This window comes from Xyrauchen texanus, chromosome 13, assembly GCF_025860055.1.
Source record: "Xyrauchen texanus isolate HMW12.3.18 chromosome 13, RBS_HiC_50CHRs, whole genome shotgun sequence".
Taxonomy (NCBI): domain Eukaryota; kingdom Metazoa; phylum Chordata; class Actinopteri; order Cypriniformes; family Catostomidae; genus Xyrauchen; species Xyrauchen texanus.
Genome location: NC_068288.1, coordinates 1,068,998 through 1,086,401, shown reverse-complemented (window position 1 = coordinate 1,086,401; position 17,404 = coordinate 1,068,998). Strand labels below are relative to the sequence as shown.

The 17,404-nt window shown below is 36.9% G+C and overlaps 2 protein-coding genes across 2 annotated transcripts in view; one reads left to right on the top strand and one right to left on the bottom strand.

Annotated features, from left to right (window-relative positions):
- The window catches only part of LOC127653649 (uncharacterized), a 39,135-nt gene extending 25,280 nt beyond the window's left edge, over positions 1–13,855 (bottom strand). Inside the window, exon 1 of the mRNA XM_052140419.1 lies at positions 13,494–13,855. The gene's annotated coding sequence lies outside the window, so the exon portion shown is untranslated. The remainder of the gene's footprint in view (positions 1–13,493) is intronic.
- On the top strand, positions 12,505–16,724 carry LOC127653648 (uncharacterized). Its single transcript, XM_052140418.1, has 5 exons — positions 12,505–12,623; positions 12,712–12,840; positions 16,036–16,176; positions 16,267–16,402; positions 16,504–16,724. The coding sequence occupies exons 1-5, from the start codon at positions 12,534–12,536 to the stop codon at positions 16,722–16,724; spliced, it is 717 nt and encodes a 238-aa protein (XP_051996378.1). The 5' UTR covers positions 12,505–12,533.
- Positions 16,725–17,404: the final 680 nt, after the last annotated feature.

Here is a 17,404-nt window from a genome sequence, read left to right as displayed (position 1 = left end):
TGTGTTCTCTGTCTCACTAGTCACGTTTATGTCACGTTTCCTTGTTATCTGCTCCGTGTTTTCCGTTTCACCCGTCACTGATCCCGTTCCATGTCACGTTTTCCCTGTTGTCCGCCCTGAGTCTCACTGTCCGTGTGTGAAACTGCACTTCCCACAATTCCCGGATCACGCTCCCAGCCCTGATCACTGTGTTATTGTCCGCACCTGTCTGTTACTTTGTCATTACCTTGTCTGTTTAATTAAACCCCGCTTTCTCCCCATCCCTTTGTCAATCGTTATCGTTTCGTGTTCGTGCTTTTGCCCGTGAGTGCTTCATTCGTGTTTGTGTTGCCATCTTCACTCGTGTTTGTTTTAGTTAACCCTGCCCTTCGTGGATGTCTGTCAACCTGTGTTCACTCGTGCCTTATTTTGTGTTTGAGTTTACTTTTCCCATTGTGGACTTTTCATTTGCTCCTGTGTTTGTTTTGTTGTTGTAAATAAACAGCGTTTAGATCCGAATTCCCCGTCTGCCTTCTCCTGATTTCTACACACTCATTACAGGAATGAATAAATAAATACAGCAAAAGAAAAACATTAAACTTTCTTTTAATGTCTAGTTTGATAGTCAGCCACAACTGAAAAATAACAGATATAAATCTAGGAATGAATAACAATTCATTTAAGAAGCCACAGTGAGTGTTTTCACACATACTGGTGGTATACAGTGATATGTTTGTTTTCACTCTGGTCCAAACACCAGGGCTTCATGTTTCCATGACGACTGACCAGAAAAGACGCACTTGATGTCATGTTTACATGACTCCTGATTGTTAAAATGAGTATCAAATTAACGATAAACTTTAACAACAGAGACACACGTACGCACTACACAGGTACGCAGTTTATTTGTCGCGCTGCTGTTTTTGTTTCACTCTCTAGCAGTTAATAAACAGAACTGCATGCGTCTTGCGGAAGAACATTGTAACCGGCGCTACTTCTCTCCGTTTATGACTATGGACGAATCACCCAGGTCCTGTGCTACTCCACAGCGGCGGCGACCCGCTGAACTAAAATAGTCCGAAAATAAACACTTATTATAGGTGTACCATGGTGATTCAGGATACTGACTCCAGTACTCACTGATATGGTTTTGGAATCGGAACAGCTCTAGGTAAAAGGAAAGAAGTGTGAGACACAGCTTTGGAGCAACTTAGTTGATTCACAACACTACATAACGGGTACTCACTCTGCGTGTGTTTCGCGCTGGATGACGGTCGTGCTAAGCGGTGCAGGTACAGAGGAGAAGTAGAAGACGAGAAGAGGATGACACCATTTGCTAAGCGGGGGTGTTTTCATTTTCATCCTTAACACATACATTTTAAACCACAAACTACGGAGTATGTTTTGGACATTATTTAACCTTGTCAAAGACAAAAATTTTTTTAGAATAACAACATTTCTTACTCCAAGTTTTAGGGGTGCTGAGCTCCTTTTTAGGGGTGCTGAAGCACCCTTAAAAAGGGGCTAGACTCACCCTTGATCCTGACGACAGCAGCTTGATCCAACGAGGCCCACAACCCCAGCTGAGTGGCGCGTTGAGAAGACGAACAATAACACGACCCTACTTCGCACGATAAGCGACGGCATCCATTGCGGTTTTAAGTTCGTTTGAACAAATAAAACAAAAGACTGTAAGTAAAACACAAACAAACACAAGAGTATTTGAACTCCACTGGCGGCAACAGAGACACGCACGGACGCGGGAGAAAACTTTATTTCACCTTCACTTTTCAAACACTCATTAACTCAAACTGAGACTCAGGAGCAACATTACGTAACTGTAGAGCATTTCGCGGGTCTAACGTAACATTTTAACGTTTTATCATTGTCAATTCCCCGAAAACTACCACACTCTTCTTTAGCGCGTCACACACTTCTTCTTCTTCTTTCAAGTTTAATGGTGGTTGGCAAACCAAACTTTAATGGTGCATTCCCGCCACCTACTGGATTGGAGTGTGGATAACGTTATGGTAGTTGTGACCTAAATCCTGTTACTTAAATGAGTGTCTTTTAAAAAATTAAATACTTCTTCATATATTTTAAATTGCTTTGGGACATTATCTAATAATGCTTGGATAGACAAAACTTCCATTTCCATTTTTCTTAATGCTTGAAATAATTTAAATCTTTCTTTTGCAAAAGCCTCACATTTTAATAATACATGTTCTACTGTTTCCATATTTTCGGAACTACATTTGTCACAATACCCTGTCTGGTGTTTCCCAATCCTGACCATACATTGATTTAGTAGACAATGGCCAATGCGCATTCTTGAAATTATCACATCCTTCCTCCTATTTCCAAAATTTCTTCTTTCAAAACCAACTGTTTCTTGAATTTTGTATAAATGTCGACCCGTATTTCCACTATCCCACTCCTTCTGCCATTTCTTCCTAATTTCCTTTGCTATTATACTTTTTATCTCAGTCTTACTCAATGCAATTTTAATATCAACTTCTTGAAATTTTATGGCCTGTTTGGCTAAACTATCCACCTCTTCATTTCCTGCCACCCCCATATTTGCTGGTATCCAAAGAAACTGAATAATGATTCTCAATTGTCTGATTCTAAAAAGACTTTGTAATATTTCAAAAATTAAGTCCTGTCTAGCTATACAAGTACTACTTGTTATACTTTCAATTGCAGATAAAGAGTCAGTGCATATAACTGATCTGATTGGCTGAACTTCTTCGACCCTAATGCTAATATAATTGCTATTAATTCTGATGAAAATACTGAGATGTGATCTGAAGTTCTTTTCAAAATGTTGACTTTAAATTGCGGTATGAAAACTGCTGCAGATGTTATACCAGAATCTGGATCTTTTGAGCCATCAGTATATATCTGGATGGCACTATAATATATATGATCTATGTAATATTGTACCTTTACTCTATCCAGGATACTCTCCTCATTATGTTTGTCTTTATGTAACTGGATATCTATAGAAGGTATTGGAAAAAACCAAGGAGGAATTGCTGGCAGAACCACACAAGTGGCAATATTAACATCTTTAATTATTTCTCTTGCCTCCTCATTTATAAACCATCCAAAACTTGTTAGCTTTTTATAGTTATATTCCCAACAATCACTTAAAACATTCTTAACTGGATGATTTTCCGATTGACCTATTACGTTTGCCCAGTATCTCATTCTTAGCTTAATTCTTCTCATTTCCAGTGGCATTACACCCATCTCAACATTAAGTGATGCCACTGGTGATGAACTTATTGCTCCACCACATATCCTTAATGCTTGATTCTGAATTGCCTCAATCCTATCAAGCTGAGTTTTTGAAGCAGAACTATACACCATGCTACCATAATCTATAGTTGCTCCAATTAATGCCACATAAATACTTTTGAGCGATTGCTAATATGCTCCCCATTCAGCTCCAGCTAGACATCTCATTATATTTATCACTTTTTTACATTTATCTATTATTTTCTGTATATGTACTCTGAAATTAAATTTTTAGTCCATCCATACTCCTAAAAACCTAACAACTGATTTCTGCTCCAATGTTTCTCTATACATTTTAATATTTATAGTTCTTTTTTGAAAAACAAATTACTTGTGTTTTTGCCATAGAGAGCCTAAAGCCCCATTTATTACCCCAGTTTTCTATCAATTTGACAGCATTTTGAAACTTTTCCTGTACAAACTTAACATTCCTACCTCTTTTCCATATAGCAGCATCATCAGCATATAAAGATTTCCCTATCCCAGGTTCTATCTGAGAAAAAATTTCATTTATCATTAAGTTAAACAAAATTGGGCTGCTGACACTTCCTTGAGGAGTTCCATTCTCGATTTCATAAATCGGAGCATACTCACATCCCACTCTAACTTGAATAGTTAACAGAAAGTTCATAACCCAGTTATACATTTTACCTTTAATTCCCATCATATCCAGCTTAATTAAGAGTCCCTCCTTCCACAACATATCATATTTTCAACGTCAAGAAAGACACCTACCAAAACTTCTTTATTAATCTGAGCCTTTCTTATGTCAGCTTCCAAACACAGCACAGAATCCATAGTGTTTCTCCCTTTTCTAAAGCCACTTTGATAGGGGGAGAAAATATCCCTCCTCTCGATAACATACACCAGCCTGCTCATTACCATACGCTCCATAATCTTGCATATATTTGAGGTTAGAGCTATAGGCCTATAATTTATGGGTTGCGTATGATCTTTTCCTGGTTTTGCTACTGGGATAATTACTCCATGTTTCCATTCCATCGGAAGCTTTCCTGAATTCCATACCTTATTATAAAGATTTAAAAATGACATTTAATGAAAGATCTGATAAATGCTTAATCATTTCATAGCATATCTCATCCCTACCTGGAGAAGTTTGTTTAGTCCCTGCAATTGCTCTTTTTAACTCATACAAAGTTAATTCATAGTCCAATGTATCTCCAGTTGACTCCTTAGCTTCCAATATATGTGGATTCTTCCTCATACTCTGTTCCCTTGACTTCATCATGTCATTTGATATATTTTCATTACTATGTACTTTCACAAATGTTTGTGCTAGTATCTCTGCCTTCCTACTATCAGACACAACTACTTCCTCATTATGAAATATCGTCGGAATACTATTATTTCTTTGTTTTCCTCCCATCTTTCTAATCATATTCCAAATCTCGTTGATTCCAATGTTTCCCCCAATATTATTGCAATACCCTCTCCAATAATTTCTTTTTGCTGTCCTGATAACCCTCCTCACAATTGCCTGAGCTTTTTTTATAAACAATAAAGTCATCATAGCTAATAGATCTTCTTACTTTTTTAAGCGATTTGTTTCTTTCTTTAATTGCGACATTGCATTCTTCATTCCACCATGGAACAATTTTTCTCCTACTACATGCCTTCTTTCTACCAAATACCTTCTGCTGTGCTCCTAAGAACCTCACTAATCTTTGAATTTAAAACATCTATATCTTCCTCAACATCCTCACTAATTTCAGCCATTTTATTATGACATATCTCTAAGTACAACTCCCAATCCCCTGATTTAAAATTCCACCTAGAAATTCTTTCCAAACCTGATTTTACTAAGTCTACTCCAATTGTACTACACACAGGAAAATGATCACTACCAATAGAACTTTCATTTAATACTTTCCAATCACACCTACAAGCTACATTTTCTGATACTATTGTCAAATCTAACACAGAATATTTGCATATAGAAAGATTTACTCTTGTGTAGCTTCCGTCATTAATGCATACTAGCTCTCCCCAGTCCAGCATATCTTCTATGATCAATCCATTATAATCAGTATTAAAACTCCCCCATAAAGTACTGTGTGCATTAAAATCCCCACACCACACCATTTTAAAGTCCCCAATTCCTCTAATATTTTCCATCATATCCTTAGTTAGCTTATCACATGGATTATAAAAATGTATTACCCTAATACTCTGATTTCCTTCCCATACCTCCACTACCACAGCCTCATACTCATTATTAACCTCAATTTTCCTAAATCCTATACCTTGTTTAATAAAAGTTGCTACTCCACCACCATTACCTTTATTTCTATCTTTCCTAACTGTCTCATACCCACAAATCAAAATATTTAACTGTGGTTTAAGCCACGTTTCCTGAACACAAATAATATCTGGGTACACATCACAATTTTCTATAAAATGCTTAAATTCTTGCCCATTTGCAATTAAACTTCTTGCATTCCACTGTAAGATTACCAAAGCCATTATGAGCCCCCACATGATGTCTGACTGTTTGTTGCTTGTACCACGAGTCTTTCATTTATCATGTCAATTGATATGTTCTTCCATTCCAAATATTTTCCTGCAGCTCTAATGATTATCTTAATCCTTTCAGATCTACTTTCAGTCTGCGCTGAGCAATTCACCACTTCTGCCACAAAAGCTATGAATGAAACTTTGTCTTCAATCAATTCAATTATTTTCCTTGGTGTTGGCATCTTACTTGATTGTGGTTGTACCCTAACAGGGGCCTCCACTACGATGCTTTGGGTGTTTGTTTTACTTTTTTAATTGCTTCAGCATATGATATTCCTTCTTCCATTCTCACGTTTTGGACCTTAATTGCATCTTTCCTTACTTCACAACCTCCATAAGCTGCACTGTGCTCACCCCCACAATTACAACATTTTTGGCATTGAAACACCTTATTGGAGGAGGAATATAAATTCTGACTCCATAACTGACAAATCCTAGAAATACTCTTTCTGGTAATTTGAACTCATCAAAGACCAACATAATTGACAGACTGTCCATTTTCTCATTGTTTCTGAAACACTTCAAGCGTCTTACTTCCTTAACTGCTGCTCCCTTTACATTTCTTTTTATTATCTCATCTGAAACATCCAAAGGAATTCCAGATATTACACCTCTAATCCAGTTTCTCTCTTCTGGAATTGAGCATTCTATTTTATGTCCGATCATTGATTTAATTCCCAAAGTTGCTTTTTGTTAGCTACTCTCTTTACAAAATAACAACAGTCTTGATATCCTTCAAAGTTTTTATATTCTCTACAATCCCTACACTTTCTTTAATTGCTTTAGTAAGTTTCAAAGGGTTGATGTTACTCACAGAGTCGGTAGCAAACTTTATCATTACTTTATACTCCTTCTTTCCTTGTGCCAGTTGATTTCCCTTGTCACTTTCCGAGTCTGATTTTAACTCACGACATTTCTTCCTTTTCTTTGTTTTAACTACGTTCCACCCTAGACTTGAATTTCCCCCACTATTTTCCTCACACCTTTCGTCCTCCATTTCCGGATCGCTTCCGGAATCTACGTCAGATCCTACCATCCGTACACCAGTCACAATCCAGCCGTTTGCCAACCGCCTGTCCCGTCACACACTTCTTCACCGTCTCACCGTTCTCTTTTGCACACCTATAATGGCGCCGCCCATGGCAAAGAAAAAAAGTCAAAATAAAATTCTTCACCGGATAGAATTTATAGATCCCCTACACATACATCAATGTGTTTTGGATTAACGGTAATAACGGTTTTGATTTACAAATTTTATTATATTCTCTATAAGTGCAATTAAGGTTATACTTGAGCAAAAATGCTAAATGTCCTAAAAAGTTACCATAATCATCTAATTTATCATTCACAAACACAATACCCTTCTCATACCAATCACTTTTAAACAATGATTTCATATTAATTGTAATGAACCTGTTATTCCATAGGGTGGATCCATGGGGAAAAAAGTTGTGGGTAAATATAATTTTACAGTATTGGAGAAGTTGTTTGTGGAAGTTTGATAATTTAATAGGAATCTCAATCACATTTGAAAAGAAATTCAGTCCCACCTATTTTATTAAATAGAAATCTAGAGATCTATCACATAGAGTAAGTATGATTTACACGTAAATGCCCCAAAAATGTATTCAAAGTCCAAGGCATTAATACCACCCTTATCATTCTCTTTCACTAACTGTGATTTCCTATGGAAGTTTTTTCCTAACATAATGAAAATTAAAATTAAAATGCTTAAAAAAATCTAATAATAAATCAAAGTCTCAAAACAACTGCTCAAATGATGAATCAAATGGTCAAATTAGTAAATAATAAATCAAACTCTCAAAATGGCTGCACAAATGATAAATCAAATGCTCAAATGCAATTTTATTTCCTCATTCGTGGAAGCATGAACTGTATCAAAAATAAAGTTAAAACTCATTTGTATTTGATTTTTAATTTTCATTATCAAACCAGTATAAACCTGTCATAATTAAATCTATAAGTCAATGCTCAAATCATAAATCAAATGAACAAAATATAAATCAAATGCTCAAACCAACATCGAAAATGATAAATCAAATGCTCAAACGGACATCGCAAATGATAAATAAAATGCTCAAATGGAAGCCGGAAACGGCAAATGATAAATCAAATGCAAATGAGGAATGTCAATTAAGTTGCGTGGGCGGAGCTTTGAGACTAACGGGCCGTGTAACGTTACCTTAGCCGCTGCTGTAGTTACCTCTTCGACGACATCGTTTTTTTTTTATATATAAAATGGACACAAATGCCATAACAAAACTTTTAAGGGATGCAGCAGAGGCTCTGGAGCAGAGCACATTATTGACAACCGGCCCTCCCCAGCAGCCTTCGGCTGAATGTGCTCCAGATCGACGGGCACAAGAGGTAGTAACGTTGCAAGGTGAGTCTAACGTTAATCTCAGTCAGCCATTTTGTAATCGCTCCAGTCCCCTTAATATCTATGGTAAAAATAAATGTGGTATCGTCATGTTTTCAAAATAAATCTGAAATTAGCTGTTTTAACTTTGTACTTAGTAACAGTGTATTGAGTGTACGAAAGAATAGGCGACACATTAGCATTAAACGTTGCGATGGCGCGCCTGCCACAGGACACCGCACCAGTCGCTTAATGGCATATCGTTTAATTCGCGTATAACTAGTGTTGAGGAATCGACTCCATGGTCAAATTCCAAACGCCATTTTGCGCCCTTTAAGGGCATTCAGGGAAAGAGAACAACGGGATCCCTTCATAAAGGATATAAACGATAAACTCAGATATAAACGATATCTGGTGTCGGGTGTACATGGAGACTGCCTGCTCTTTAATGAGTACTTTGAATTGAGACATACTACTTTTGTCATATTGGTGATGTAAGGGGACAGAGTTAAGCTAATAATGACTATTTTCTACTTAAGGCAAAAGTCAATACTTTGTATTTAGCACTGCTTTAAATTTTGACATTTCTAGGTGAGGTGAATCGATTATTTTCACCCTACCCTCGTCGTCCAGTTAATCAACTAAGAAGAACTGGGCATTTCCCTCCTTCACAAACTCCTAGACTGAAAAAAAAGTGTGTGTCATACACGCACAGATTCTTTTGCCTAGCCAAGAGGAAAGATTCAGAAGTTCCAAAGGTGCCAGAAAAATTTCAACTGGAGAGAGCAGGACTTGGAGAAAAGAAAATTATTTTCTCTGGTGAGAAAATAACAGTTATGATAATAACAGTTATATCATATACATAATATCATAACTGATAATGTGTTGTATGTTAATGTGCATTTTCTTTAAATGTTTTCCTCATCAGACAAATACTCTTCTTCGTCAGAGTTTAGTCAAGAACTCATGCGCCAGTTCCCAAAACTAAGTGAAGCTGGTGGTTTTCAGCTTTTAAAGACGAGAGGCTGCACCAGGACAAAAATTCTGGAACCTATCCCATGTCCAGATGAAGGCTACTCTCCTGAATATTTGTGCTCTGATGCAGTCGGTATAGGAGCTGCAACAATTTATGTAAGACCCCTGCAAAAAGATCTGAATACAGAAGTAAGTGTTTAAAAAATTCTTAAAACAAAGCTCTGTTTGAGGTACTTAAAGATAATTTGCATACGAAATAGATCAAAGGGACATACTGTACTAAGGGAAAGAGCAGATACATGTAGCCTCACGGGAAGAACTTTGCAAATGGGTTTCCACGAACACCATGGGGATAACCAAACCAGTGGATGAGTTTTATTATATGTACAAAATACGTCAGGCTACAAACAAAAACCCACATAATCTTTTAGAGTGTCTACAGTTTGTTGCGAGTTTTCAGCCACAGGGAGCTGAGCTACGTGTCATCTGAAGTTTTTAGATCCAGGATTGAATAAAATTGTCAATTCCAAAAAACTGGCAATGTGAACCTTATACATGCAGTCAGTAATTAATATTTCACTTGCGTTTTCAGTATTCCATAGAGAAGATCTAGGGATTGTTTCAACATGCTTTCTTAATGCAGAGCAATTAAGAGTGCAGAGTCTTATTTCCAGCAGCTTTAAATAAAAGATTAAAAGATTTTTCTAGAATTACTAATTATATTTTAAAGTGCTCACGTCCAAGCACGAGAGTAAGTAAATAATTAATTTTCATTTTTGGCTGATCAGTATGGAAGCATATGGGTAGCAATATTCAATTTGAAATGTAATATGCAAAATGACAATGCAATATGTAAAATGGCAATGCATTCTGTATTTAAATTTACATTTTACTTTACCATTCTAGCAACGTTTGGTGCAAAATGAAAATGAAATTACATAATTTACATTTGCCATTTCATACACTAGTTTTAATATGCATATTTGAAACGCTTTATAAGTTGCAAAATTAAAATGAAAATGCATTACAGAAATGATTAGATATGTGTAACATGTTCAAGCAAAAACCGTAGCAAAATGATCATTCAAATGTTATTTTTCTTAATTGCATTTACACTCAGTCAAGACACTTGCGATTGCATTTTAATGAAATGTCCCGCAATGAATGTAGCAAAATTCAATGTGCACATTGAAAATGCATTCCGAGCCGATCACGCCCTCTCCTGCCCTGTCAATCACTGCATCAAGGCGGGGCTTAAGTTGTGTTGTTTCTCTCTATGGCACTGGTCGGGGGTATTACGCAGAGGGTCAAGAAGGTTCAAGTGAGGCAACATGGACAAGTCTTCGGAATAATAATCTTCGGAAATACTACCGTTTCTCTGTTCACGCTCCACTTCATCTGCTAAAGAATTTAACACTCGTATTAGCTCTGCCGTCGCCATTTTTTCAACACCTCAAAACACTTAACATAGCCATAACATGTTATGTTTACCTGTTGCCGAGCCCCGCCTTGATGCAGTGATTGACAGGGCAGGAGGGGGCGTGATCGCTCGAATGCATTTTCAATGTGTACATTGAAATCTAGCGCCACTTTAAGCCTTTGTAAGTTTGGTATGTTTTTGGCAGGTTGCTGTAGGACCAGTGTCTGGAAATGGGCCACCAGTGGTCTGTTTGTATTGCAGCAAGATTTTCCCATTACCGGAGATACAAGAACATGTTGATCGCTGTGAACTGTAAGTATATTCCTTAGGCTACTTTAAATTTTATTTCTGAAGTGTCAAATTTACAGTGCCCCATTCACACATTATATTAATATAATCTGATCACAAGTCTTTTAAAACTCCACTTTAGCAACATGCAGGGCAGCTTTACTTGCAGCAATACACCAGCAAGTAGTCCCAACACCCTACATTATGAGAGCAGAGCAGGTTGCAGCAACAGCATTCCCACTTATCAGAGCAGCAACAGCATTCCCATTCTCGAAAGCAGCAGCAGAGCAGGAAGCAGCAACAGCTTTTCCATTCTCGAAAGCAGCAGCAGAGCAGGTAGCAGCAACAGCCTTTCCATTCCTGGAAGCAGCAGCAGAGCAGGAAGCAGCAACAGCTTTTCCATTCACGAAAACAGCAGCAGCAGAGCAGGAAGCAGCAACAGCCTTTCCATTCACGAAAACAGCAGCAGAGAAGGGAGCATTCTTTCTGGTAGAGAGCAGGAGCATCAAGAGGCCAGTGTATCTGAGATCTGTGCTGTAGTGGAAGGTCTGCACATTTCCAGCAATATTCTAAATGGTTCTTTTTATCATATGTCTTCAAATGCAATTGGGCGAGCTGATGTCAAAGCAGACAAGAATAGTAAACAATAGTTTTTTTTACAAAAGAACACTGAATGGCCTAATATTTTAAGTGCAACCACCAGTCCTAACCAAGTTATTATTTGTAAAAACTTTAGATTTCGATTGTAAAACTAATTATGTTTTAAAAATGTGTTATTTGGCAAGTGACCATGGTATAAGCGGGTTAATGCCCTTCGAGGTGTCCATTGTCTAGGTATTAATGGACTTCGGAGGAGGCAACCGTCCGTCCATTAATACCTGACAATGGACACCTCGTCGGGCATTAACCCTTACATAGTTTTATGAGGAAATATCTGTCTGGCAAGAAAAAAAATTACTAGCCAATCACGATTCTACTGCCAAGATGAGGGTTAATTTGTATGTTTGAAACTAATATTTTCAGATTGGAAAATCGAGAGTGATGAAAAGCAGGCAGCATACCAGTTTAGAAGAAATGTATTACATGGATCGGAGAACCAGACACCCCTTAAGGTTACACTAGATCTAACCAGCAGTATGGAAGACAGAGATAGACAGTTTCTGTCATTCTACAAGTCAAACCGAACTGACTGGGCATCCCCACTATCAATCAACCTTAAAGGTATGGTTAAAACGTAATCTTTTTCATTAAACATAGGTTTATTATTTATATACTATTTGTATGTATAAAGAATGCTTTTTTTATTGCGTCAGGTGATGCTGCAATTGGGGATGGCGTAACGCGTTACTACTTTGCAATGCTTATGTCCAGAATACAATACGGCTTCTTTTTAAATATTGGTAAGTGTATTTTATTTACTTTTCTTGTGCAATTGAGAAGTTTTTGTCTTAATTATTGTGTGAACTAATTGCCACCTTTTACAACTTTTTAAGATAACACTGGAAAAATGCTGTTCTTCAATGGAGAAGAAGATCACTTGGTACCATCGTCCTCACGAGTTCTTCTGGACAGTGATCTTTTAAGGTCATTGGTCGAATGATTGGCCACTCGTTCATTCATGGAGGGCCACTCTTGACAGGACTGAGCACCTCCATGTTCAACCTACTTCTAGGAAGTGATGAGCCAGCCATCACAGACATGAGAGACTGCCCAGACCAAGATATAATCGATATTGTTTCTCTGGTTAGTTTAATTCTACTTTAAGCTTTTTATTTTGCAATTTAAATGACAAATAATTTATTTAAACAATTTGCTTGTTCTTTTTGTATAGCTTGAAGAGCCACGGAATCTAACAGATGTGGAACGATACAAAGTGAATGATCTTGCTTTTAGCTGGGACTTGCCAACATTAACTACAGAAAACCGGAAGTGGCTTGCAGAAACCATTCTTCAACATGCGGTATTCAGTATTGTGGTGTATTTCTGTGTGAAACGTAATGTTGAATGATAAGGAATAGCTTGTTTGCAGTCACATGATTCTAATGAAGTTTGAAATTCAGATGGAGGGCAGGAAGTGAAATGCAGATTAGACCAGATGAAGAAAAGTTCCTATTACAGGGTCATATCAATCAAATTTCAGAAACTTCCCTAGCTGAAATTTAGTGCTGAGCAGTTTTGACAAAATTTGTATTTTTTTTTTTAAGATTCTAGCCTAACGACCCCGATTTTTAAATGATTTTATTTGTCCTTACAATTTTTAACAAATCAGTACATAAAGCTAACAATTTAGTTTAAAATGTAATCAAATGAAAAATATATAATAATAGGTATGTTTTAACTGTGTGCAATTTCTGTAATTTTAATGGACATTAACGCTTTCCCGGTCCGACGTGCCGAACTCGACCCACGGTGTGTTTCAGAGGTTTATGTTTTTGAAAGATAAAACTCCAAAAAAAAAAAAGTAAACATAATACATATATTTGGAAAGCTGAGATACTCGTGATTCGAACGATGTAAACCTTTTTAAGATACAATCACAACAGCAGGTACAATCTATATCTTTGTCAGACCACCAACATATAAACAACCAAAAACAAAATTTAGGCAACTCACCTATGAAGCCTCATAGTTGTCCACTGAGCCATAACTTCCCGACAAAAACGGTGTTGTTTCATTGTCAAATGTCCAAACGATCAAATCAAGTAAAATGTTTAGTCCAAATCACATTATTACATCAATAAATATCCACAGACTCTTGTTGCATCATTTCAAAGCACCTGGCAGCTGTGCCTAATCTTTCACATATTATCGGTAATAACTTCAGTTCAGATGTAAACATTTCCTATATCCGGTATCAAAATGGAAGCACGCACTCTGACCTTTCGATTGACACCTCATTTGACCCAATAGGAGCTTCCATGTCCTATCCAAAGCCTTCAATACCCAACCACAGTCTGTGTCGAATGTAAGGGCATACCCACATTCCTTTGTTTACTGATCAAACCAATTACATCGTCGAAGAGTGGAAATGACTGACGCATCGTATAGCCAATGAAATTCTGAAAACAGTGATATGCGGCTTTAGTGGATTGATTAGAGCACGATTCTGTTATGCGTGTGCGTAAGCAGCCTCGAGTTTACCGACAGTTTTGCGCCTCCGCGCATAAAGCCATTGGAGAAATGTTTTGGAACTGTTTACACATTTGCCGATTTAAATATGGTGAAACGGACGCGAAAAACAGGATTTTCACCCCAGTATGTGATATAAGAAGGCATTCATTGTCAAAATTCTGAGTTTGGAGATGAAATTTCTGAAAACAATACGGATGATTTGGAGGCAGAGGAAATATGGAGAGATGAGACATGGCTCTGGACAAGTAAGTGTTTTCTTGTGTTTTATAACATATATTACTGTATATTCCGCATAAATAAGCTTTAGTTTGAATAATGAACACATTTTGTAATTACCCTTTGTCGTGTGTTTCCTCAGTGAGTGTTTGAACCGTTTGTGCGTGTTTTTTGTATTTGTATGTGCGTGTGTGAGGTTTTAGTTCATTGTTTGTTTCAGATCTATTGACATGCTATATAGATGTTTTGTATATTTACTGTAAATATATATATATATATATATATATATATATATATATATATATATATATATATAAATGGATATATATATATATATATATATAAATAAATAAATAAATATAAGTTGAAAATAAGAATATATGTTGTGTTTGAGAGTCTATTTGTTACAATGCGGGGAGGTGGGGGAGGTGTAGGCTCATCTATTTGTTACAATGCTGAATTGATGGGTGGAGGTGTAGGCCCATCTCTTTGTTCCATAGTACATTGGCAAAGTATACAGTATTTACAGTAAATATATATACAGTAATGCATATTTACACACTCGAAAAGAAAAACTATATATATATATATATATATATATATATAATACAGAAAAGATGGAAAAGTTGTGTCTAGCTTTGTAAATTACATTTATTTATTCTCCCCCACTCAGCAAGCGGCCACATAAAGTGGAGCAGCAGGACAGCACCTCATCAAGAGAGGAGGGCTTTCAGAGAGACCCTTGCTGAGGAGCTGGCAGAGTTGGGGTCTCACTCCACAGCCAGACCCGTATCTCCTGCTCCACGAAGAGCAGATCACAGGCCGTTGCACATCACCAAATCTTGCACCGCTGGTCGTCTGAAGTGCAGGCAGTGTCATGCAAAGACACCAGTGAAGTACTCTTCCTGTGTTCTGCCTTTGTGCTTTGTACCCAAATGTGACTGCTACAATGACTGGACACAATTTTATAATGGTTTGTAAATACTTTGTGTAAAAATTCATGTAAATAGTTTGTTGTGTATTTTTTATATAAACAAATTGTCCACCATAGCACTAGTTTTGACTCTTTTATATGCACAACATTTAGTTTCAAGAAGGGAAAAGGCACTCTAATGTGTTTATGCATCAGTTACTCTGTGTCAGCAAAACTAATAGTGGATCTGGATATGGAATATGATAGCTCTAAGTGTCATCTTTCATTAGAGCCCAAAATTATGACTGTACGTTGAAGCGTTCAAAAGTAGGAGCCTTTTTGTCCTAGGTTACCAAAGGGTCCTTTTGGAGTATCCAAAGACACTTTTGTAATACGCCTGGGTGTACCCTTAGAAAAACATGTGTAAAATATTCATTTTTTATGGTATTGTTCTAAAATTTGAACTTGGACTAGGTAAGGCTTCATGCTGTGATCCCATTGTGTTCTCAAGCTAATAGCTACAAGTTATAGTCATCTGCAGGCATCTGTATGCAAAAAAAAATTCAGGCGGAAAAAAAAAACTTCTATTTCATTGTGTTCAAACTTCTATTACTCAGAATCAGTAGCACTTACAGTAATTCTGACTGCTGGGGAAAAAACTTCAGAGTATCCCCTTTCAAATGTGACCAAAACCATGCATGTACTCCAAACGGTTCAAGAACAGCTTTAAATTTACTTTGGGTATGCCTTGATTAGGCGTTTTAGGCTAATTTTACAGGATTGGGAAGAGGTTTTAACAAATAGCTAAACTAACCTAGGGGATAACATAAGCTGCAAACCTTTATGATGTTTATAAATATGCCAGTTCTTATAATATGGTGCCTGATTCTTTAGGTTATTGGTCGTAGAGAGAAGCAGATGAAACAAATCAAACGGGGTCTGAAGGACACTGGGGTCCTGCTCATGATAAAGGAACGCCCTTCTCTCATTACAGTGCTGTTCCCAAGAGCTGTTGACAGAATCATCCTTCCTGAAGTAATTGATTATTTATTGTTCTGAAAACATGCAATCTTTAACCAAACTTTTCATTTTCTAAAGCATTTATGCTATTTCCTTTGTCCATAGATGGTTTTAGAAAGAGTTATATGGCCAATGACGCAGAATGAGGACGACGAGGAGGATGAAGATGAGGATGATCAAGAGGTTCCTCTGGAGTTGAAATGCCAGATGGCATCGTACCTCAGGATGTACATTGAAAATGGTAATGGCCTTATTACCACACATTCATTTCAGACATCAGTTGGCTCATTTCATAATTTTGTAAATTGTGCACCCACTTTTTTTTAATTTTCTTTTTTACAGCTACAGCATTGGATATTGAGCAGCTTGTTACATTTTGGGTGGGTTGGGCAATCCTCCCACAACATCTCTATGTGGAGGTGTCTAACTCCATTAAAATGCCCACTGCATTCACATGCACAGAGAAAATAAATCTGCCTTCTCACTACACTAACTATATGGACTTTCAGGCGGACTTAAAAGCAGCCATGTCCACAAGTGAAAGTGGATTTGGATTAATTTAATCATTTGGAGAGTTCCTGGGCTTTTTAAATGAAGAGGCCAGTATGCTCCCTGCCATCAGGCTTTTAATTGGACTGTTTATTGAGAGAAAAAATTTAAATTAATGAATTCAAATGAAACTAAATACTACATGATTTTATAATTTCATGTCCATTTATTTGTTGCAAGTTACATATCTTTAAGTTACAAATTGAAATTTTATGGTAAAAAGGTAAATGTACTAGTACTTTAATATTTGTAATATGTGTATTTGTAAGTTTAATCAAATGTAATTACCAGCCAGTGCATCAGAAAAAAAATTATTTGTACAGCAATAAACAAATTGTATTCAAGAATCTCAAGAGTTGAACTTGAAGTTCTTATAAGAGGTATAAGTTTTAGTGATTATGACATTAACTGGTTAATCACACTGACAGTATCATAATAAATTTGAACAGCACTTAAAAATGGAACGTCAGGATGAGGCAAGGTTGCAATTTCCTCATTGGTAAGTTCTCGTGGTAGTTGAACCTCGGGGATATTCACACCCTCTTCCTCAGAGGAGTGTGGTCCTTCCCAGTCCACACCATAGTCGTCATCCACCTGGAGTAAAGAAAATCTGTTACATTCTCCCCAATATACAGTTAAGGATGCTTAGGAAATGATGAGAGTCTATTCATGTGTTCAAGATTTCTGCATTTTT